General features: G+C 41.3%; 1 protein-coding gene across 1 annotated transcript in view; it reads right to left on the bottom strand.

Annotated features, from left to right (window-relative positions):
• The window catches only part of CEP192 (centrosomal protein 192), a 108,296-nt gene that overhangs the window by 51,961 nt on the left and 32,106 nt on the right, over positions 1–24,229 (bottom strand). Inside the window, exons 12-23 of the mRNA XM_056126924.1 lie at positions 23,359–23,568; positions 20,956–21,082; positions 18,683–18,813; positions 16,774–17,596; positions 16,554–16,680; positions 14,764–14,914; positions 9,184–10,093; positions 6,788–6,936; positions 4,861–5,091; positions 4,083–4,208; positions 3,120–3,263; positions 1,171–1,234 (exon numbers count right to left, since the gene is read on the bottom strand). Of these exons, the coding sequence (XP_055982899.1) occupies positions 1,171–1,234; positions 3,120–3,263; positions 4,083–4,208; positions 4,861–5,091; positions 6,788–6,936; positions 9,184–10,093; positions 14,764–14,914; positions 16,554–16,680; positions 16,774–17,596; positions 18,683–18,813; positions 20,956–21,082; positions 23,359–23,568 (3,193 nt within the window). The remainder of the gene's footprint in view (positions 1–1,170; positions 1,235–3,119; positions 3,264–4,082; positions 4,209–4,860; positions 5,092–6,787; positions 6,937–9,183; positions 10,094–14,763; positions 14,915–16,553; positions 16,681–16,773; positions 17,597–18,682; positions 18,814–20,955; positions 21,083–23,358; positions 23,569–24,229) is intronic.

Below are 24,229 nucleotides of genomic sequence, written 5' to 3'. Positions count from 1 at the left end.
CGCCCTACCCGCTGTGCTATCGCTCCAGCCCATAAGGGATGCTAGGAATCGAACCCAGGTCAGCCACGTGTGAGACAAATGCCCTACCCGCTGTACTATGGCTCCAGTCCCATTTACTTATAGTATACAAAATATAAATACATAATATAAATACATTATATATAATATCTACTTATCTATACACACATACACATATATATACATATATATGAAGACTAATATCCACAGCCAGGGAAAACAAAGGACTGGTCAACAGTTGGAATTAACCACAAGTGTGTGTGGGGCAGAGGGTAGGTAAGATAGAGAAGGGAACAGTAGGACAGTAATAGCTGGAAATGATCATGTTGGATAAGAACTGAGCGCTAAAAGTAGGTAAAGGGATATTCCTGATAAACTTTCAGTATCTGTATTGCAAACCACAAAACGCCCCAAACAGGGGGCGGGGGGGGGGGGGTGGAGAGCGAGAGAGAGAGAGAGAGAGAGAGAGAGAGAGAGAGAGAGGAAAAGTGCCTGGGATCATGGCCATTAAGCGGCTCAATCAGTAGCCAGAGGGCTTGTTCATGGGCTGCGACTCAGGGTCTCTTAGGGGTGCGGGTGGGGGAGTGGGAAAGGGCTGGCTCCACCCCCATCCCATGAGGCCCCATTTCTTATCACCGTGGTTCCCTACCTGGCTGTCCATAGGCCTCTGGAAGATGGTGGCGACCGAGGTGGGGTTTATGGTTATGTGAGGGAAACTGGGACACTGTTGCTGGGAAATGTATTGTGGTAGAAGGATGGGTGTTGGAACAATGTATGGCTGAAACCTAATCATAAACAGCTTTATAAGGGTCTATCTCACAGTGATTCAATAAAAAAAATTTTTTGAAAGAATATCTCAAAAGAAACACAATCCAAAAGTAAATAAGTAAATAAAATCACAGAAGAGGAGTGAATGGAGAAGAAAAAGACAAGAAAAACATCTACATCTTGATCAAATCAAGAAAAAATTTCCAGAAGTTCTCAGAGGAGCCTATTTGGATTATTCACATTTACATGGACCGGACCCCCCACAAATAATATCAATATCTGAAAAACTACTCAAGTATTTACATTTACTGACAATATTTACTCAATTTTGTAGTTCATTTAACTATAGAGCAATACAATTTACCCCAAACATAAACAAGGTACCTGAAGAACTAATCTGCTTCTTTGGACTATGAAAAAGAACCCAAACTGTCTGAGATTCTGGATCCTGTAAAAATTAGAAAAAAAAAAAGTTAATATACACTGGCATTAGAAAGACTAAGATGTAAGATTATTTCTACTGTGCTTTTTTGCATCCTCGGGATATATTCCAAGAAGTGGTATTGCGGGGTCATACGGAAGCTCAATTTCAAGTTTTTGAAGGACTGTCCATATTGTTTTCCAGAAATGTTGGACTAGTGGGCATTCCCACCAACAGTGAAAGAGTGTCCCTTTTCCCCCACATCCACGCCAGCACTGGTTGCTTTTGTTCTTTTGAATGTGTGCCAGTCTCTGTGGAGTGAAATGATATCTCATTGTTGTTTTGATTTGCACATTCCTGATGGCTAGCGATGTGGAGCAATTTCTCATGTGCCTTTTGGCCATTTGTATTTCTTTTTTGAGGAAACTTTTGTTCATTTCAAACCATAAAGGTAAAGGTAAAGGCCCTCCCGTTGATTGTCGATTTGCTCGAGCGGGCCCAGTAACGTCTCCATTGGAGATTTTGTTGTTACTGTGTTTGGCATATCAAATACATCACGGGTGGCTTGCCAGGCTCTGCCGTGTGGGCGAGATCCCATAATGCCCAAAAGTAGAGAGAGATTATGGGGAATACTGTCTGCCATGGAGGCAGGGGAAGGGTGGGAAAGGGGGCTATACTGGGGATATTGGTGGTGGGAATGTACACTGGTGGAGGGATGGGTGTTTGATCACTGTGTGATTGTAACCCAAACGTGAAAGCTTGTAACTATCTCACGGTGATTCTGATTCAATAAAATTTTTTAAAAAATGATATAAGATTAAACGAAAAGCTCTCTGGCTACTGATTGAGCTATTTAATGGCCATGATCCCAGAGACTTAGAAAAAAATCTCAGAACCCAGTAGCTTTTGGGCCAAATATGTCTGGACTTCACATTAGGTTTCCACAGACCACCCCAGGTGGGAACAGGTTTTGTGCCTTGGCCTATTCCCCCTGGCGGCTCGGTCGCCACCATCTTCTGGAGGCCTATGGACAGCCAGGTAGGGAACCACAGTAACGAGAAACACTGGGCCTCATGGGATGGAGGTGGAGCCAGCCCTTTCCTACCTCCCAACCCCCACCCCTAAAGACCTGGAGTCGCAGCCCATGAACGAGCCCTCTGGCAACTGATTGAGCTGCTTAATAGCCATGATCCCAGAGACTCAGAAACAAATCTCGGAACCCAGCAGCATTGGGCAGAAATCCTCTAGATTTAATTATGAAAACTTCAGAATTCCAAAATTGTGTGGCATCTTTCACAGCTGCAAGACACCATATGCAATTCATAATCAGCAACAGAAAAAAAATGTCTAGTGTTGCCTTTTCAGCAGATTTGAGTATTGGGGTAAAATACCAAATAATAATGGTGGGTCTGGTGTCAAAATCTTGAATGTAATCAAAGTAGAGAGAGAGTAATGTGGAAATCATCTGCCCCACAGGTAGGAAGAGGGTGTGAGATGGGGGGTATTCTGGGGTTTTTGGTAGTGGAAAACGTGCACTGCTGAAAGGATGGGTGTTTCATCATTGTATGACTGAGACTTAAACTGAAAAATTTCTAACTGCTCTCATGGTGAATCAATCAATCAATCAATCAATAAAAAGATATAAGATTAAGATACTCAGAAAGGAAATCTAATTCAGAACCTTTAATTCTAGGGTCCGGAGTGATAGTACAGTGGGTAGAGAGTTTGCTTTGCATGCAGCTGACCCGGGTTTGATCCCCAGCATCCCATATGGTCCCCCAAGCACCGTCAGGAGTGATTCCTGAGTGCAGAGCCAGAAGTAACCCCTGAGCATCACTGGGTGTGACCCAAAAAGAAAAAAAAAAACCACAACCTTAAATTCTAAACCAGTTGTTGCATCTGCCCCACTCACCTGCCCCTCAGAACTAGCAGGCATCATGAGGTTGATGACTGAAGGGGTTGCCAGCTGGGCAAGTACATCAGCATAAGGAGCAGCTTTCAGAGAAGCAAGGATGGGATCCTTGGACAACGTGAAGCAGCGCCAGGCTAAGGCATTCTGTTCGAAAGAGAAGTATCAAAGGTTAGAGAGACAGCACAGCAGGTAAAGTGACTGTCTTGCATGCAGCCAACCTGAATTCACTCGCCAGCATCCCATATGGTGATCCCTGAACATAAAGCCAGGAGTAAGCCCTGAGCACTGCCAGGTGTGGTCAAACACCAAGACCCAAAAAGAAAGAGAACTATCGGTTTCTGAAATGCCAATAGAGAAATGCTGCTGCAGTGTAAATTTGCTGAAAATTTACTAACAAAAGGATTAGCACTGTAGCACTGTCTGTAGCACTGCCTTCCCGTTGTTCACCAATTTGTTCGAATGGGCCCAGTAACGTCTCCATTGTGATACTTGTTACTGTGTTTGGCATATCGAATATGTCACAGGGAGCTTGCTGTGAGGGTGAGATACTCTCAGTAGCCTGCCGGGCTCTCCCAGAGGGGCGGAGGAATCGAGCCCGGGTCTGCCGGGTTAGCCGAGAGCAAGGCAAATGCCCTACCTGATGTGCTATCGCTCAAGAATTTTATTTTTATTTTATTTTGTTTATTATTATTATTATTATTATTATTATTATTATTATTTTGCTTTTGGGGTCACACCTGGCGATGCACAGGGGTTCCTCCTGATTCTGCACTCAGGAGTTACTCCTGGCGGTGCTCAGGGGACCATATGGGATGCTGGGAATCGAACCCGGGTCAGCCGCGTGCAAGGCAAACACCCTACCCGCTGTGCTATCTCTCCAGCCCCTCGCTCAAGAATTTTAAATGTGTCAATCTCAGAGGCATATGAGCCATAAAAGGCTTCTAACTGTATGTGCATACTTACAGCATTAATTAGAAGTCTAATTGGCACAGAGGCATGTGTCTTGTTTATAAGTTTTAACGGGAGAGCTTTCCAGCCTCCATATATTATGTCGCCAAAATCAAGACCATCTTTCTTTTCTGTTTCCACCTAGATATGAAAAAGGCAAAACAAGCACAAGGCATGGTTATTGAAAGAGCATGTTAATGCCCCAACTTATATTCAGGCTGCCATCACAGCCAGCCAGCATTAAAAGTAAAAGAGTCAATGCCTTCCCAAGTATTTATAACTGCTATTTTCCACAAAAGCAAATACTAAATTCTTTCTCTGAGGTTGTCTATGCAGCCACACCTCATAGAAAAGACTTTTTGGCTAAACTTAATATAGAAATCTTTAACAATGTACAATAAATAGCAGACTATATTCATTGGCTTTGTTACAGAGTATGGAATGCAACATAATATTTAAAAGCACATAATTATAGAAATCTTATCATTTCCACTTCCCATATGAATCATTAGTTCTGCAACTACTAAGTGAGCTTCTATTGTGTGCCCAGGATTATTACTTAGCAGAAAACACTGTTTAATGTCATTCTGCTTGATAGACAGCAAGTACACCTGCATAAGACAACAAAAATCATTTTAAATGTTGGAATATTAAGAATTGAAGAACCTAGGTAAATCTTGATAGTAACTGTGGCACATTTTCCTACAAATTCACTTTCTCCCAAAGATAACTTCAAAGGTAAACAGACTTCATTAAAACCACCAACTATGACCAAGTTCGTCTAAATAGTTACCTCTATCATGGGGGCCTCAGCAATAGCTGTGAGAACAACTCTGCTTGCCAAGGCTTCTGCTTGCATTATTGTGTCAGCATCAGCTGAAAACCGCCAAGAGGCAACACTGAATATACATCTGAAAATTCCAGCACTGCACGGTATGAAAAGTATTTTCATGTCTTCTGTGGCATAAGGTCGAATGATGGCTTTATTCTTGAAAACTAAACAAGGATGTGTGGAAAGATCCACCTTAAAGAGAGAGCCACATGGTTAAGAAATGGCTCCACATGGAAAAACCAGAAATAGAATCAACTAGTTTAAAATCCCTTTTCCAAATCACCAGAATTATCACTAATAACCTCTTTGTAAATATCCAAGTCTTATTCATTACCTATAAACTACCATTAATCAAATGATAAAGACTTATGAAGATACGTTGAAACTTAAAGTCTCCAGGCTATTTTAAAGCAACTGGTTATCTGCCCCATCACTTTTCTTAAAAAGGGCTCAGTAGACGGCCCAAGTACCTACCAATGCTGGGTGCAACCAGCTTAGACTGATTGACAAGGTCCTTGTCAAGTCTACTAGTCTCCGGATTCCACACTCCAATCAGCCTCCCTTTAGTCTCAATGAAACCCATCCCTTTGACTTCACTCCCAGAGGCAATCACATTCCCTGCATACCCCTAAAACAGGTTCTGAATCCATCTCTTTCCAACCAAACTCCTCTCCTTCACTCACCTGCTTTTCATCTAATCTTGGGAGCAGAGAGGAAAGGTTAGGAGAAGAAGAGAGAAAGAATAGGATTTCATTTTTCCAGGTAAATAAGATCATTATTATAACTATTACTAGGAACTCTGAGGTAAATTCCTCCACTGCAGTGTAAGCAGTCTCAGGCCAGAAGCTGCTGCCCATACTTCCTGCTCCCCACACTCACTGAAGCTCACAGGGTCACACAATTAGGGAAGGAGACTTACAGAGTACAGAACTTCAGTCTGTGTAAATCAATTCAGAAACCTGGCCAGGAGCAATGCTAAAATTGTCATCCCAAGTTTTTTAATTTTTTTTTAAAAGATTGTATTAAAATATGATCAGATACGTTAGTTTAAAAAAAAACACCACTAAAATAAAAGAGAAACAGAAGATCCATGCATGCCATAGAGGCAGGCTGGGGGTGGGCGGGAGGGAAATAGGACACTAGTGGTGGGAAATGTACACTGATGAAGTGATGGGTGTTAGAACATTGTATGACTGAAACCCAATCATGAACAACTTTGTAATTGTGTATCTCATAGTGATTCAATTTTAAAAAGGAAAAAAAGAAAAAAAAAATAGACTCCACTTAGTAAATGAAGCACAGGTCTCCAAGACAGCTTTTTCTGGTTTTTTTTGTTTTGTTTTGTTTTGTTTCTATATTAACTTATATTCAATCACATTTACAAAACTGAACAGGATCCGAAAAATTCATGGCTTTATGTGATTTAAATTGTAGCACTAAAAGCACATTTATATGATATTATAATAATGAAATAAAGTGATTAAAAAAAATATTGACTTTTCATCTCTTACATTCAAAGAACAAAAGGGAGACCAGGAAAAAGGTGCCATTTTTGATATTACACAAGGCACAAAGAAACCTGGAGGGTAGAGGCGGATATTCCCCAGCATAAAAGGAAGCGCTAGTAAAAAGGGGGGGGAGAATTAAATTAGAATCAATGAAATAGTTAAGGGGTATAGGGCACTCAATGTGCACTCTGCCAAACTATTCGATCCCCACCATCACATATGATCTTCTGAGCACCGTCAGGAGTGATTCCTGAGCACAGAGGTAGGAATAAGACCTGAGCACTGCCAAGTGTGGCCCAAAGCAAAACAAAAGAAATTAAAAGCTAAGTCAGAGGGAGAAGAGATTAAAAGAAAAACAACAACAACAACAAAAAGCTTACCTTTTCATTATTAATACTAACACTGAGAACCCCAATGCTGACCTGTAGCCAGCGGTCAGTGGGATTCAGCAAACTGAGGACAGTCTGTGAAGCAATGCCAAGACAGCATGCATGAGGAAACTTCAATTCTTCAGGCACTCTAACTTTCCCTGGATAAGAACAAAACACAACCAAAATAAGAGTCGTGTCAAATACCCAACTATAAGCACAGTAAGCTAAAAGGAACTTTCGGATTATCTGTTTAGATAGAGGTATACCTGTATATAAAGAAACTTAAATATGATGCTAGAATACATGAAGTGTATGCATAAAATTTTAAACAGAACATTATTCTTACAGTAATATTATATAATCTTTGAATTTTAACTATCATCAAATATTTTGTATTATATTAGAATATTATATGTATATTATTTGAGAATATTTTGTATATTATGTTAGTTTTTGAGCACAGTATTATTTATTTGGTTTGGGGGCCTCACCTTGTAGTGTTCAGGGATCACTCCTGGCTCTACGCTCAGGGATCAGGGATCTCTCCTTGCTGGTTTGGGGAACCTTCTCAGGTACCAGAAATTGAACCCACATCAGTCACATGCAAGGGAAATGCCTATCTGCTGTACTATTGCTCTAGCCCATAGAACTATTTATGAATTTAAGAGAAAAAGATACTGTATTGGGTATTATTTTTATGATACTCGCTGAAGTTTTAGTTTACAGCTTTTCTAAAATTTTTATTGAATATCTGTGAGAAAAACAATTACAAATCTGTTCATGATTGGGTTTCAGTCAATGATCCAATACTCATCCCTCCACCAGTATACATTTCCCACCACCAATGTCCCCCGTTTCCCTATCTCCTAACCCTCCCACCCCCCACCCCCCACCAGCCTGCCTCTATGGCAGGTACCTTTTTTCTCTCTCTCCCCATTTGTACATTACAGTTTGCAATACAGGTACTAAAAGGTCATCATGTTTGTTCAGGGCATTTAGTATTATCGGGACAGTAAGGTTGGAGTAGCTTTTTTAACTGGCTTTCAGCTTTGGGGTATGGACATGACCGCTGAGGCTGGAAGTACAAAGATATAGCACATCCTGATCCTAAGAAGGTCTGGAGATTTCAGTCACAAAATCTGCATACCAGAATGTTCAGCAGATTGTATCTCAGTGAGGACTGTCCTGTCCTGAGATGGAGTCCAGCCGTGGGCATGGCTAGCTGAAATTTTATCAGTTGCTTTATAGTAGATCAAAGACAATTTGTTCTTCCTAAATTGCTAAGTTTGCACCCTACATGGATACTGATTTTGTTGCAGGCTCTCTTTGCATATGACCATGTGACCATACAATTGTTCTACCAGGGATGATTTATGACGAACAGATACTATACATTGCTATAATAAGACTCACTCTATCTCTTGCAAACCACAACACCCTAAAGGAAAGACAGAGTAAAAAGGAATGCCCTGCCACAAAGGCGTCGTGGGGTGGGGGATGGAGTGGGGGGGGGTGGGAGGATTACTGGGATCATTGGTGGTGGAGAATGGGCACTGGGGAGGGAGGGGTACTTGATCAATGTATAACTGAAACCCAAGCATGAATGTTTCTAAGTCTACAACTGTACCTCATGGTGTTTCACTAATAAAAAGAAAACTCACTCTATCTTGATTTATATAGGAATGGCTTGACATGTAAAAGCAACAGGGTGTAACTCCCTGTTTAGGAGGTGAGGTACTTGCCCTGCAAGGAGCTGCAACAATTTAATCCTGGTTCAAATCTACTATCAGGAATAGCCCCTGAACACTGAGAACTTATAACATAAGGCTCAACTATTTAGCTATCCTTACATGAGATAGAATTTCCTTGAGAAGAAAAAGGACAGAAGATGGCACCAGGAGTGGTTTGCACAGCACCCAGTCAAAGGATTCTCAGCCACGAATAGGCACCTTCCCATGGACAGGAAAGGAAGCAGGCATCTGTCATGCCCTCAAAATCCAAACTCCTAAAAACTGATGGGAAACTGAAAGGGCAAGGACTTCTGTAGGAAGCTGATTGAAGCTGGCCACCCCCGGTCTTTCAACCCATCCCAGGGCAAAGCAAGCAGGAGCATTCATCCATGCATATTTCATATTTTTCTAAGATCACTTCAGGGAACTATATGGCAGCCTGTATCTGAAAATTCAGGATAGAGGAAAAAACATACAAGAAACTCAAAGCAACTAGTATCTCATAACTCCTCGGAGCTAGTTTTGCAGTTTCTGCAAATTCCAATTTTTTTTTCATAACTCGTTGGAGCTAGTGTTGCAGTTTCTGAAAATTTCAATTTTTTTTTTTAAACAAGAGGAGGATCAGAGGAAATTGTTAACAGTAAGCGAAAATAGAAAGAAAAAAAAGTGTCTTACCAGACTCCGAAATCACTTCTGAATCCCAGCGTTCAACAGCATAATTTGCACCAACAGACTGCACGGGCAAATGGTTTGCTGTACTTAGGAGATTCTGATCTAAGGTATGAGAATACAAGTCACAAACGGAGGAGGACCCCAGGAGTCCAGAGCTGACATTTTGTCCAAGACAGATCCCCAGGGCCACTGAGTTGTGCACCTGCTCCCCTGTGACGGGAGGGTAGGGGCAGCTTCCCAGCAATCCACAGACAGCACTGCTGCTGGCGTGGCACAGAGGCAGAGCAGCATTTCCAGTAGAAGGAACTGCACCCAAATACTTCAGGGCAAAAGGAAGTGTGGGGACAGGATGCTGAGTGGAAAGTGCGGGGACCTCAGTGGGCACACCCTGCCTCTGAGGTATAGCATCTGGCCCCACCGTGCTGAGCAGAGAGGGACAGTGACTCCCAGGGGCCGTGGTATCAAGAGTCTGGCCACTTGGCAAATTGTGGGCGGCTGATGAGTCGTTATTTTTTGGCCCTTCCTCCACAGACACTGGCAGTGATGGAGTCGGATGTGCTGGCCCTGGCCTTGCAGGGTGGCCGAGGCCAGCTCTACTCTGGACCACTTGGTTGACCTCTTCACTGGGGTCAGAGGTCACACCCACAGCAACCATCTCAGAGTTGGCTCCACTTTCCAAGGTAAGAGTTTTCCTCAATCTCAAGGCAGGTTTCAGAGCTTCAGATTGGCTCTTCAGGAGAGGAGTGGCACCCACTTTGTCCACATCCTCATTCTTCTGGAGAGGCAGTGCTAAGGCTCCTTGTCCTCCACTTGAAAATGAAACTTCATCTCTGAATTTTTCCACACCCTGTTCCTCCAATGGGACTGGACCAGCTCGAATAAATGTGGTGCTCAACTCACTGGTGATGTTACTCTGAGTCTTAATTAAAAAAAAAAAAAATTCCAGTTTAGAGCATTGCAAATTCAAATAACCCTGATATCATCTCAACAAACATCATAAAGAAATCTACATGGTATTAACACATACACACACACACACACACACACACACACACACACACACACTCAGTTTAAACAAAGAAAAGCAGTTTTATAGCTGTGAAACCAGAATCAGAATTAGAAAACTTACTCATTTTTTTTCTTTTGTGGACAGAGCATTTGAGGCTATACTGTGCAGTGCAACTGGGTGACTCTCAGCTCTTTGTCCAGAAATGAAACCCTAGAAGTGCTCAGGAGACCACACGTGGTACCGGGGATCAAAGCAGGGTTGGCTGCAAGGCAAGCACCTGACCTCTGGCACTCTCTCCTGCCCCTTAGTTTGCATAAGTAATATTATGTGGAAACTAAAGGAGATGTAAGCCAATATATCTCTGAAAAATGTACATAGATAAAAGACCAAAGGAAGTAATTTTGTGTAAAATTTAAAGAATTTGGGGAAGATAAACTGATGGTAAAAAATGGAATTAAATTGATTTAAAAAAGAAAAGAAAATGATGGGGAACAGAAGAACTTTCAAATGATATTGACATGTTAGCAATCAACAAAAAGCTGTCCACTAACTCTTCCATCCACTGTCCATACCATTGCAGATGCACTGAAAAAGACTAATTTTGAATGTACACTAAGTCTTTTCCTTTGTCTAGTTAACAGTTTTGTGTTCTTCATAAAAAATAAAATAAAATAAAATAAAATAAAATAAAATAAAAAGTAGTAGCTCTAGACCAGGGCTTCTAAAACTTTTATTACTCATGACCTCTTTTCGCCTAAAAAAATTCTTACATAACCCCAGGCATACAGTTGTAACATATACTTATTATACATCACAAAGAAATCTATTTGGGGGGGGGGGGAGAATAAATACAGCAGGTATGGTGCTTGTCTTGCATGTGACTGACCAGACCTGAGTTTGATCCCTGGCCTCCCGTACAGTCCTCTGAGCTCACCAGGAGTGATCCCTGAGTGCTGAACCAGGAGTAAGTCTGGAGCACCTCTGGGTGTGACCCCAAAACAAAATCAAACTTGAAACAAATTTTAAGATTTTTCATGATCTCCACATTGTTATCAACTACATACCCACAGTTCAAGAAGTCTAGAGAGAGAGTTTAATAGGCTGAGCACATGTTTTTTATACAGGAGGACCAGGTTTGATCATGGCACCATCAAGTTCCTAAGCACTCCTGGGAGCAAACCCGAGCACCACTGGGTATGGCCAAAAACAAACAAAAAAGCAGGTAGGTGCTGATCAATATTGATATGTTCATTTCTTTATAAAATATATTTTTAAAATTATATGAATATATATATAAATGATACAAAGAAAATTTATATAATTCACCTTAGGGGCGGGCTGGAGTGATAGCACAGCAGTAGGGCATTTGCCTTGCACACGGCTGACCCAGCAGACCTGAGTTCGATTCCTCCGCCCCTCTTGGAGAGACGGCAAGCTACTGAGAGTATCTCGCTCGAACAACAAAGCCTGACAAGCTACCCATGACGTATTCGATATGCCAAACACAGTAACAACAAGTCTCACGATGGAGACGTTACTGGACCCACTCGAGCAAATCGATGAATAACAGGAGGACAGTACTACCTTAGGGGTGATATCTCCAGCTCTGTAGGGCAGAGCAGCTTGAGTATACAAATTCAGAAGAACTGTTAACCCTTACTGATTATTCATGGTAGGTGGTTTGGAAAGAATTCCTGGATCAAAGTTTTAAAAACAAAATATACTGAAAAACAAAACCCAAATTATCTTGACAGTCATCAGTATCAATGACAACAAGAGAATGTATGTACTAAGTTGTGACTTATTAGTGGCAGCCCTGTCCTCATACACACACCCCTCATGCTTTCTCCTTACAGATGAAAAAAAAAATATGCTGGGGGAGTTCATAAGGTGTCAAAAAGAGAAAAGGTCATCACCACTATGCTAATAACACAGGAACCCCGTATCTAACCACATCATCAAAAGACAACTTTCAGGGAAATGGGAGTGATGGTTTGTTTAACAGGGTATCATATATTTAGAACTTAATGGTTATATCGCTGTAAGTTATAAGTCATAAAAAAAAGTTACACTTGCAAGACAAGCATAAAGGTTTTTCTTTTTAAAATCTAGTGTTTCCTATATAAATCTCTCTGATCTACTTCTCTTTCATCTCCACCACTGTTGGATACCATTGGTTTGTCCTTGCTTCTCCAAAGGGAGCATAGGTTTATTGAATTATTCCCACAACAGTGCTCTAAGGCATACCCAATTCCACCAGGCACTAATAATCCTATATTGCTTTTGAGTGATTTAGCAATGTCCTTTTGTATAGACACAGGATGACGTTGATGCTATGCTTTTGTAACATGGGAGTTACTTGACTCCAAAATAATATTTACTCCTGGGCATCCATACTTACCTGACTTAAACCTCGGTTGCCCTTACTGCTTAACACCTCCCAGAAGCAGGTCCCAGCAAGGGACAAGGATGGAATGAGGGCAAGCCACAAGCAACCCTTGTATTGAAAAGAGACAAGCTAAGCACCATAAGTATAATAAATTAAGAGCACAGTCACGGAACAAACTCTGTCATGACCCAGAAAGAAGTAACTGAATAAGGACCCTGATGGGTTTAGGAAAGACTAACCTGGCCTGAGAACTGTAGTCTGGGATATATAGCGAGATGTACCCAGGAAGAGCCAACCTTTAAGCTACTTATTTCTCTTACTGTGTTTATACAAACTGACTAGAAATATTAGTCATGGTCACGGTCCTCCCGCTGTTCATCGATTTGCACAAGCGGGCCCAGTAACATCGTGAGACTTGTTACTGTGTTTGGCATATAGAATACATCCTGGGTAGCTTGCCAGGCTTTGCCATGCGGGCGAGATACTCTCGGTAGCTTGCCGGGCTCTCTGAGGGGGTGGAGGAATCGAATTCGGGTCAGCCATGTTGGCTGCATGTAAGGTAAACGCCTTACCCGCTGTGCTATCGCTCCAGCCCAGAAATACTAGTAAGAAGTAAATTTACTATGATTGTTTAAATGGATTACTAGCTGATGAAAGGAGAAAGCAATACTCCCTAGATGGGATCCTACTCTTGAGCTGATCTCCTAATAATCTAGGGTGCTGAACCCTCAGATGAGATTTTGTCCTTGAGTTAATCTCCTAGAACTTCCCCTGAAGGAGTGGCTTGATATCTTTCTGTTGTTATGACAATGTTCAACCCCAACTATGTGTACCCCCACCCTTCATGATTTCTATATAACTGTGCTGTAAGGAGTGAGGAGAGAGAGAGATCTAACTATGCTGGGGAAGAAATAACTATGCTGTGAAGGAAGAAGTAACTATATTGTAAGAGAGAAGCAGGAGAATGAAGCTGTAAGAGAAGGAGAAGAAATAAACAGACCCTGATTACTAACCAGCCTGGGGCCCTGTTCCTCCACTCCCCTATTCCTCTACCCTTTGTCACCGTGGGCCAGCCAGAACAGTTATCAGCCACCAAATGCTCGAATGCTCTTGTCCCTCACGCCCAAGCTCTCTGAACTCACAAACCACCACCATTCCGAGTCCAAGCCCACACTGCCTCTCACCTGACCCATAATAGCAGCACCCTGTCATATCCTGATTCTAATCTGCCTCCACCCCACTCCATGCTTCCTATCCTTACTGCTACTGGAATGCACTCTCAGAACACAGACACAGAGGCTAGAGAGATAGCACAGCAGGCAAGGTACTTGCCCTGCACACAGCTAACTTGGGTTCATCCACTGCACCCCAAATGGTCCCCTGATACACAATGGAAGTGATTCCTGAGCATAGTACCAGGAATAAGCCCTGAGCACTACAAGATGTGACCAAAAAAGCAAACAAAAAAGAACACCGACACAGCATGTCAGTGTTCCCGGTTCCAGTCTGCAAACTACTCAGCAATACAGCTGCATTTCTTCACTTTCCTAAGTACACAACTCTTGCAATCCCTCATATGCAATCTCTATGCATTGTGTATTTTATAGTTCTGGACCTTCCCCACTGGTTTCTAAATTATCCTGCAAATTAGGCCTCCTATATATTCCTCTCATAAATCATTGCTGACCCATCACCACTCAGTCAATTTGGAATTACCACCCCAGGTAATTTTTAGTTACCTCCTTCTGAATCCTCACAGCAAGCCCTAGTCTGATGTACTTCATTACAGTGTATTCGCAGCTGTCGTCCACCACAATGAGAACTACTATAGAGCAGATAATTAAATGTTTGTACCTCTATGCGTACAAACACAAACATATACACTTTAAAGGTAAAATCAACAGGGGCCAGAGAGATAGTGTAGCAGATAGAGCACTTGTCTTATACACAGTCAACCCGGGTTCAATCCCCAGCATCTCATCCCTGAGCACCACCAGGAGTGATTCCTGAGTGCACAGCCTGGAAAAAACCAAACCACCCTCTACCCACCCACCCCCCCTCCCCACCCCCAAAAAATGGTAAAAAGCAACAGAAATTATATTCAGGCCTGAATATCAGTGTGAGTCCAACCCAGTTATCATTAACAACTGGCAGTTTTGCTCAAAATGACCAAAGCGTTGCCCACCTTGCGGTCCTCAAGACCCAGGGGTGTGACTGTGTTGGGCGACGTGCTCTCCCAGTCGGACACGTACGTCAGGCGCATTGAAGGGCATGGCTCACTCTCACGGGCAGACCTCTGAGGAGGAGCAGCTGAATCGAAAGACTCCAAGGCACACCTGAAAGAAAGAACGGCCAGTGATGGAGCCCTCATTCCTTGACATCATTTTCACCAAGGAAACAGCACTGCTGTTTGCTGCTTGACTCCAACCCTGCTAGTCTCCATCAGGCTCTGCTCTAGGTAGCACACCCAACTCGGCCACAAATTTATGTTTCAGCCCTTAGTATCTAAAATTGTAAAGCATATTCCTGTTGAGTGAAGCATATCTGGGGGGCCAAACATAAAAAATAATGGGACACATTCATGAAAAGATCCTATTTATATGGAAGATATGTGCCTTGGTATGAAAACATAGCAATATTAATGATTCATTCACTAAAAATTTATTAAACATTTGATTTAAAAAAAAAAAGGCAAGCAGCAAGCTTCCTGTACTTGGGTCAGTCAGACTGAAAATCTGAACACAGATTAGATCAAAACCAGCCAAGGCAAACAGAAACAAAGATCAGTGATGTGTAAGCCAGTTACTCCTAGGTTACCTGACACCCAATAGGCAAAAGATTAACCCTCTTCCAGCTCTTGCCCCTTTGGAGAAGCCCCTGATCTCCCTCCTATTTCTCTAAACTATTCTGCTTCAAAAAGTAATCTTTGGGGGGTGGATAAACAGTACATCAGATAGGACGCTTTCCTTGCAGGTGGATGCTGACCCAGGTTTGATCTCCGGCACTCCATGTGGTCCCTAAGCACCACCAGGAGTACTTCTTGAGGGCAGAGCTGGGAGTAACCCCCTAAGCATCACCAGGTATGGCCCAAAACAACAACTACAGCACTGTCCTCCCCGTTGTCCATCGATTTGCTTAAGCAAGCCCAGTAATGTCTCCATCGTGAGACTTGTTGTTACTATGTTTGACATATCAAATATGTCATGGTTAGCTTGCCAGGCTTTGCTGTGCAGGTAAGATACTCTCAGTAGCTTGCCAGGCTCTCCGAGAGGGGCGGAGGAATCGAACCCGGGTCAGCCGGGCAGGTCGCATGCAAGGCAAACGCCCTACCGCTGTGCTATCACTCCAGCACAACAACAACAACAACAAAAAACAGAAGACCTTTTAAGGGTAGCCATATATCCAAAACACAGACTCAATAAAACTGAAAACATGAGTCCTAAGCAGGACTGCTACTGAATTATTGTATGCCTAAAAGTCAACTATCAGTAACTTTGTAAATCATTGGCTTTTTAATAAAAATTTTAAAAAATAAAATAAAATAATTTAAAAACAAATTATTTTTGCATACGAGAGCCTTAAAATGTCTTATTCCTGACCTGATAATTTCACTTTAAGATATCTTAAACAATCAATAATCAAAACACAGAATTTTAGTGGCCATTTCAGTATCACTAAAATGGCAGAAAACTAAGTTTCCAGTAGCAGTATCAAATACACCAAGACTGATCCATTATGCAGTCTGTAACATTACTAATGTTCCTTTCAAAAAGAAAACTGGTATGGTTTATAGGGGGGGAAATAAAATCAAGCAATCTATAAAAATGCACCCAAAAATGTCAAAATTTATGAAACAGTTATCATTGTTCCCTTTAAGAGTTCAAACTATAGATGATTTTCTTCATTTTCCTCCTACTTTTCCTACCCTGACCGTGTAACTATTTTATTATTTTTTAAAGGGAGGTAATTACCTACCCTGGTAAACTTGTTCCAGAAGTCTCACTTGGAGAAGAATGACTCAGTGGTAAAGTGGAAGGTCTGAAGCTGTCCAGTTCATCCTCTGAGATGCACACACCATGCTTGGAAGAGTTGTTCTTCAAGTCTATGAAAAATGTGTATTTTCCAATGAGAAAAGAAAAACAACATAATTATATTGTACAGCTTTGTGCATATGATCAATTCCTTCGATACTTACCAACAATTTTGGGTGAGAGTATGGACTGTTTATCAAAAGCCACATGCTTTTCACTGTTGCTTATTTCATTGACATGCTCATTTTGCCGCTGCTCTTTTCCACTTTTATTCTGAAACTCTTCACATAACCAGAGGGAAGCTATTCTGGAACTTCTTTCTAATGAAGTACTATTAGAGGATGGAATAGACACTGAGGTAGTAGCTTTTTCACCAGTACCAATAGATGGCACTCTGTGGTCAATGAGCTGTGTCATTCCGTCCCCCTTTGTACTCTCCCTCTCACTTGTATTTGCAGGACCTGAAGGCTCTACTGTTCTCAGTGTTTCCTGGCTCTTGCTCTGTCCATTTCCACCATGAGAAGTAGCTGCTGTGTTTTCTCCTGATTTCCTTGTACTTACATCAGCAGCCCCTAGGTGCACTGAAGAAATCTCCTGTACAGACTGTTCTTTAGGCAAAGATAAGTTCCAAATACTGGACACACCAGCTCTTGAAAAGTTTTCCAGTCCACCTTCATATCTACTAACTTCCGTTTTTTTAAGGTATTTCTCCATATCAAATACATTGGATCCATTGCTTCTTTCTAAATCATTAGGCAAGAAAGAAGACAAAGTAGAACAATCCTTTGGTTTATCATCGTCCTGAAAATTCTCCTCTCTGGGTTTATTTGAGAGTGCCTTAATCATGGCAGCAAACTGGAAAGGATCAGTGCTCACTGATGCATTTGCAATGGCTGAGGCAATGGTGCTTATCCTAAGCACAGAATCATCACCATCATCTAGCTTGCTTTTGTCTCTTCGGGGTTTGCTACTTATGAAGAAAGTGTCCTAGAAATTGAGAAAATATACAGCAGGTAAGTTAGCCTCAGTTCCAGACACAGGCCTATCTCTACAACTTCTTATTTACAAATGCTATCTAAGAGTGAACAGCAGTGCAATTGGAACTGACGAGCACCGAGCGCGCTGCCAAGTGATAGGGATGAGGGGCTCTGGGAAATGGAGTGCAGAGACCCTACTGGCATCTGAGCTCAGAGAGGAACTCTATGATGCCAATGATGATGACCATCTGAAGGGAAAAAAAAAAAAATCAAATGATTTTCCAAAATGGGATCCCATGGCTCTGCAATTGGTGCGACATTTTATTAAGCAATTTGGATTCCTACTTTTTAAACAAAGATGTAACCTCAGAATAACAGGTGCCTATAGCAGATCTGCCTCAGACGAAACTGTAGAGCAATGTCTTATTCAGAGGAAAAGAACGCATCTCAAGATATGCTTAGGAAGGAAAAAAAGCCAGCTGCTGGCTAGGCTCTCTTCTTTGACCTGGGCTGTGCATGGTGCCCAAGCTGTGACAAGTCATTGGTTGTAAATTTGCTTTATAAACTCTTATATGCTTATTATGCATTAATATAGGTGTTTTGTTTTGTTTGGGGAGAGGGCTCATCCAGCAATGCTCAGGGCTTACTCTTGGGATCACTTCTGGTGGGCTCAGGGGACCAGGGATGCTGGGGATTGAACCTGGGTCAGCTGTGTGTAAGGCACCCAACCCTACTCACTGTACTATTGCTCCAGCCCCATGAAGGTTTTTTTTATTATTATTTTTTGCTTTGGGGGTCACACCCAGTGATGCACAGGGGTTATTCCTGGCTCATGTACTCGGGAATCACTTCTGGCAGTGCTCAGGGGACCATATGGGATGCTGGGAATTGAACCTGGGTTGGCTACATGCAAGGCTAACGCCCTACCAGCTGTGTTATTGCTCCAGCCCCCAATTAAAGTATTTTTAAAAGAAATCTTGTACTTGAAATAAAACTGAAACCAGGAAAAAATGGTTACAGATTTTTCATGTTACCTTATCCTGACCATAATGAGAACTATAGTTTTACTTTTTCTTCATAAAAAGGCTTAAAATACCTCTGTTCTGCCTTTCTGGGTAGTCAGTGTCACATCGTTTTCATCCACTTGAGAATCAGTCTCCAGATCTTCAGCCTGAAGTGTAACTGATCCTTCACTTGGTTGGGACCTGGATCGTTCATGTGCATCTCCTATAGAAAACATAGAATATTCAATTGAAATCTCTATGCTCTCAGTGGTATTCAACCTTTTCCCACATGTGAAACAGAAAAGATTGGGCCGGCCACTGACAACCACTGCTGTACCTCACAGCACGGATCTGTAAAATGAGAACAAGCAGCATAATAAACTGTCAGGGAAGAGGTTCTTAGATCCTAAATATCAGTCTTCTTCATAAAAACTGCTTAAATGGGCACTAAGACCAAAGACCAAAGCAATGTTGATTTGGCTCAATTCCATAAATCAAAACACTGAAAAAAGATTGTGGATTTCAGTATTTTCCCTTGCAAATATTGACATTTAAAATTCTGGGCTTTCAGGGTTAGGGAGATAGCTCAACAGGTAGGAGTGCATACCTTGTAGGCAGGGGTCTCTGAGTTTGATTCCTGGCATAACAAGGCACCCCAAAGCACCACCAGGTATTGCTCTGATGGCTCTAGTCCCTTTGCCTCTACTTGGGAATGCACCACCATAGCCCCCACCCACACACACACAACTGAGCTTTAAGATTTTAACAAATGCTACACTGAAACTCTTTACAATAACAGAAAATTAGCTAACCATCTACATGGAATCTCTTAAAACAAATTCCCTTTAAATTATTAGAATTATTAGAATATTTAAATTATTTTAAGTATTAGAATGAATATCCTTTAAAAATCTGGAGCATATGGCTGTTCTCCACATTTCCTTCACAAAAAAGGCTTAAAACACCTCTGTTCTGCCTTTCTGGGTAGTCAATATCACATCGTTTTCATCAACCTCTTAATATTTTAAGAGGTTTAAGGCCAAGAGTTACCCAATGAATGAATTCGCAGAAAACCCAGGTATGCAGGGCTTGTGACCGAAAACTCCGGGTTCAACTAAACAGGCAATGGGTGACCTCCCCCAATATCCCCATTTCTGGCAACTTGGCAGTCACACCCACAAGCCACCTCTGGCTGGTGCCAGATAATCTCATCAATAGCCATGATTCAGAGACTCGTATAAATCTTTTGAAAGAGAGCATAAAACGACACACCATAGCCAAACCACTGGACCCCACGCCAGGCTGTTTCATTTGGAGCAACCAGAGAGGGGCGGGTGAGACCGCTCCCCGCCCCAAGGGACCCAGCCCCCTCAGCTGAAAACCTCCAGAACTCAACTGCCACCATGCTCACAGCACTCTCCACAAGCTCAGGCCGAGCCTCACCCATGAGTGAACCTATTCCTGGACCACACAGCCACGAATCTTCTCATATCTCACAGCACTAATATTCCAAGAGCAGTGCACCACATTTGATGGGGTTTAAACTAGAAGGCAATCAATCTTAGAAATATGTTTTTACAGGTATATATATATGCAATATATACATATATATGCACACAAGGCTCAACCTTTAACATGTTAGTAACCTCTTATAGAAGGGCTTAATGGCCCCTGTATGAAATACAACAATCTTCACACCCTTTCCTCTAAAGAAACTTTCTTGGATTATTTTCAGCTGTTTATTCATGAAAAACAATACAATATATTGTTTTACTTCTGCTTTGGGGCAGGGGTTGGGGTTCTGGAAGGAAATATCCGAAATCTGGTGATGGGAAGGTGTAATGGTGATGAGATTGGTGTTTGAATATTAAAAGTAATCAAATATTGTGAACTATTTTATAAAAATAAAATAAAATTTTTAAAAAGTGTCTGGAACACATCTTACCTAATTTTGTATGATCTGTAACACCAGGCACTATAATAGCAAAAAGTAGGTAAATATTTCTGATCATTGAAAAACATTAAGAGTTTCATTTTAAAGATTTGATTTTACAAATCTGTCATATTTAGATTTATTATAGTCCTCTTTAATTAAAAGTCTAAGTTAGAAACACCTCTGTAACTCACTATTAACTCACTATTTAATTAGGCCAAAGTTAACCAGCCAATTATCTGTATGAACTTTGTTTTTTAATGGAAGGATTCGGGTATGTTTTGGGATAATTTGTTCCCACTTTAGATTGAAAAGGCAATGCAGAGTAATATAAAAATTAAATTTAAAAAAACAAAGCATGTTTCATACTCACCCAGCCACTAACTTACTTAAGTCTGAAAATAAAAATGAGTAAAATCAAGTCTCCATTACCTGAGATTTGCTCCTGACCAAGCTGACTTGTTTCTTTTTCCAACTCACTTCCAGATAGAACCGATTTCCTTATTAAAGCCACAGGCTCTCTCATCTCCGGTGACGTTATGAAATAACCAAATGATGGCTACAAATCAAACATGTGGATAATTTCTTTAGTATTCAGATCTTAACAACCCTTAATTTAACAACTGCAACAAAATCATTCTGTTCTTTCCACTTAAGTTACTAGAGATTTAAAAAAAAAAAAAAACAGGCAGAGTCTTTTATTTCCTTCTTGCTATCTTTGATCTTTAGAACTAATACTGTCAATGTTGCTTGTACTAAGAAATCCAAATTAAAACAAACCTGAAATGACACTTCTTTCCTCTAATCATCGAGTACCGAGAACGTCAGGGACTATTAATCATCAGTGACATGTTGGTGAGAAAATAAAAAAAATTTTCTGCCTTCATGGAACTTGCAACATGTAAATATTTTTGTTTTTTGAATATTTTAAAAAATATTTTCAAGCACATGCTTGAAAATCTTTATGAAGATTAGTATGTCACTACTGACTTAGAGAATAGATTCAGAAAGACTTACATTCAAGGAAATTGATAAAGGTTAACAAATGCCTATTTGCTTATCTTAAATTTTTTTCATATAGAAAATCTTAATCTATGAACTTGAACAAAAGTAGTATTTCATACCTATCACCAAAACAGAAATTCTGGTTAGGGTATATACCTATTTTCCATGGTTTCGTTTCACAGTTAAGCTTTAAAAGTAAATTGTGAATTCCAACACTCTAGTTGTTATTTTAAATTATTAGGAGTTCTAGTTTGAATAACCACTCCCTCCATGAACCATAACTCACTCCCTATTACTGGGATCTAATTTTAAGTTCATTAACTCCACCTCCAAAATAAACCGTGCTTTTTCTGTTTCATCCTGTTTTCTGAAGGCTCTACCTACTTCCCCAGTGCCCTGAGGCTTCACTGACCAGCACGCCAATGCCTGGGGCCTCCAGTGACCTCCTCTCTTGTCTAGAAATGCATTTGAGCACCATGGTCAGGTTTATTTCAATTCTTTTGAAAGAAACACGGGTCCTATAAGGGCCCCTTACAATCTGGGCCACTCATACTTCAAGTCCACCTACCCCTCACATTCCACTGCCATCCCCAGTAGTTCGAAAAGCCCGCTTTCTCTTCCTGAGACCTTTCCTTATATAGCACCCCTTGCAGGGAATAGGTTTCCTCTAGATCTTTTGGTGTCTGCCCTTCCTCATTATTCAGGACCTAACTCAGTGTAGTTACCCTCACAGAACCCTGAGCACCATCACAAAAATAACCAGGAGATAGTCCTGCAGTTGAGATGCATGCATGCGCCCCAATCTGGGTATGATCCCCAGCACCACAATGACCCCCCCAAGCATGGGGGAGTATAGTCCTAGAGGCTCTCAAATATTATCACACATGGCCCTAAGGCCTCTGAGAGTCCCTGGAGTGGTTCTGGTGGTTGCCAGCACTGCAGGGCCTGAACAACACCACATACCTTAGGCCTGAGCACTGAACCAGCAATCCAGTTGCCCAGGTATCATTAGGAATGACCCCAGGGCTCCCTAAGCACCATTTGGAAACCCCCTACCCATGCCAAAAAAATAAAATGACTCCTTCTCACACTATCCTTCATAGTATATACCACTACTGATTAGTTTTTAATTTTTACATCTATTACATCTCATTAAGCTGAAACACTACTATATTTCACACTTTTAAAATGGGTTTAGAAAAAACGAATCTTTCCCACAAGTAATGATGTAACAATAGCAACAAACCGGCCTTGAATACTACCTTAGGCTTATTCTAAATACACTATATGATTCATCACACTTAATAGACAGAACCCTGTAAGATAGGATCCCATTACAGAAATTGGAAAATCAAGCACTGTGGAGTCAAAGAATGAATTAGTCAGGGTGGAGAGAGAGCTCATCAGGCGGAAGCACATGTACGCAGGAGGCCCGGGCTTGATCCCTGGCATAGAATGGTTTTGAGCACAGCTAGGAGCAGCTCCTGAGTAGTGAGCTAGAAGTAACCCCTGGGGTGAAGGGGGGGATGGAGTGGGAGAGAGAGGGAGAGAGAGAGAATAGGAGAGGGAGAGGGGGAGGAGGAAGGAGAGGCGGGGGGGGGGGGGGGCGGGGGAGAGAAGAGAGAGTCAAGAGAGAGAGAGAGACACAGACCAAAAAGCAGGGCTAGGACTAAAGTCACTGACTGAATGTCTCCTAAACCTAAGCTTTGATTACAATTCTATTATCCCCCAGGTCTGCCTCAGTTTGGAAAGTTCTGTGCTTAGCAGAACTCTCAGACCACTCAAAATAGCAAGGCTGGAGACTTTACTTCTGGCTTATATCATACTTACTCTCTTCACATTGTATCCACCACCAAGACAACCCAGAGCTTCAGATCTTTGAGCAAAGAACTCTCCTAAAGATAGATGTAAATAACTGGAATCCTCATTGTCCGTGTCTGATGTGCCAGGTGATTTCCTTAACAGACTGTAATTGACTGAAGTTCGCCAGAATTTATCTCCTTGTACAAGCGATGTGTTCTGGGTATCTATAATTTCTTCCTAGAAAGAAAATTATTGTTTCATTTTAATTTTTAATTTTTTTAATGAATCACCATGAGGTATAGTTAGACTTATAAACTTTCATGCTTACGTTTCAGTCATACAATGATCGAGTACCCATCCCTCCACCAGTGGCCATTTCCCACCACCAATGTTCCCAGTATCCCTCCCACTACTCCCCCAAACTGTTTCATTTCTTTACCCCAATAAGTCTTCCTTCTATTCTAATATGCCACAAAAAATAAAAAATAAAATAAAAACTTAAAGAAAATGTCAACTGTTTAAAAATTGGACACAAGTTTTGGACACATTCAAGTGTAAGTATCAAAGAAATGAAATCCAGAAGAAGAAAAATTTACTTGTGAATAATTGCATTATAAGATGCATTCTTTTAATATACTGCCTAAACATATCATGAGTGTCTTAGTCAATCTGCAAAAGAAGTCGCCAATAAAAACAAAAATAATTACCTAATTTTAAAACATGATTAAAATCTCAAGTCAAATTAAGGCAGTTTTAAATGAATTAAAAAATTTCAGTGTATCATAAAGTAAAGAAAAACAAAATATAATTCTAACTATATACTTATTCAGAAAAAAATTAACATATGGCCTACATTTCAAGAAACACAAGATGTGGGGAGGGGCGGGCAGAGCCAGGG

The sequence above is a fragment of the Sorex fumeus genome, unplaced genomic scaffold (assembly GCF_029834395.1).
Source record: "Sorex fumeus unplaced genomic scaffold, SorFum_2.1 ptg000063l, whole genome shotgun sequence".
NCBI classification, from domain to species: domain Eukaryota; kingdom Metazoa; phylum Chordata; class Mammalia; order Eulipotyphla; family Soricidae; genus Sorex; species Sorex fumeus.
Note: the sequence above shows the minus strand (reverse complement) of the source record. Positions and strands in the feature narration are given on the sequence as shown.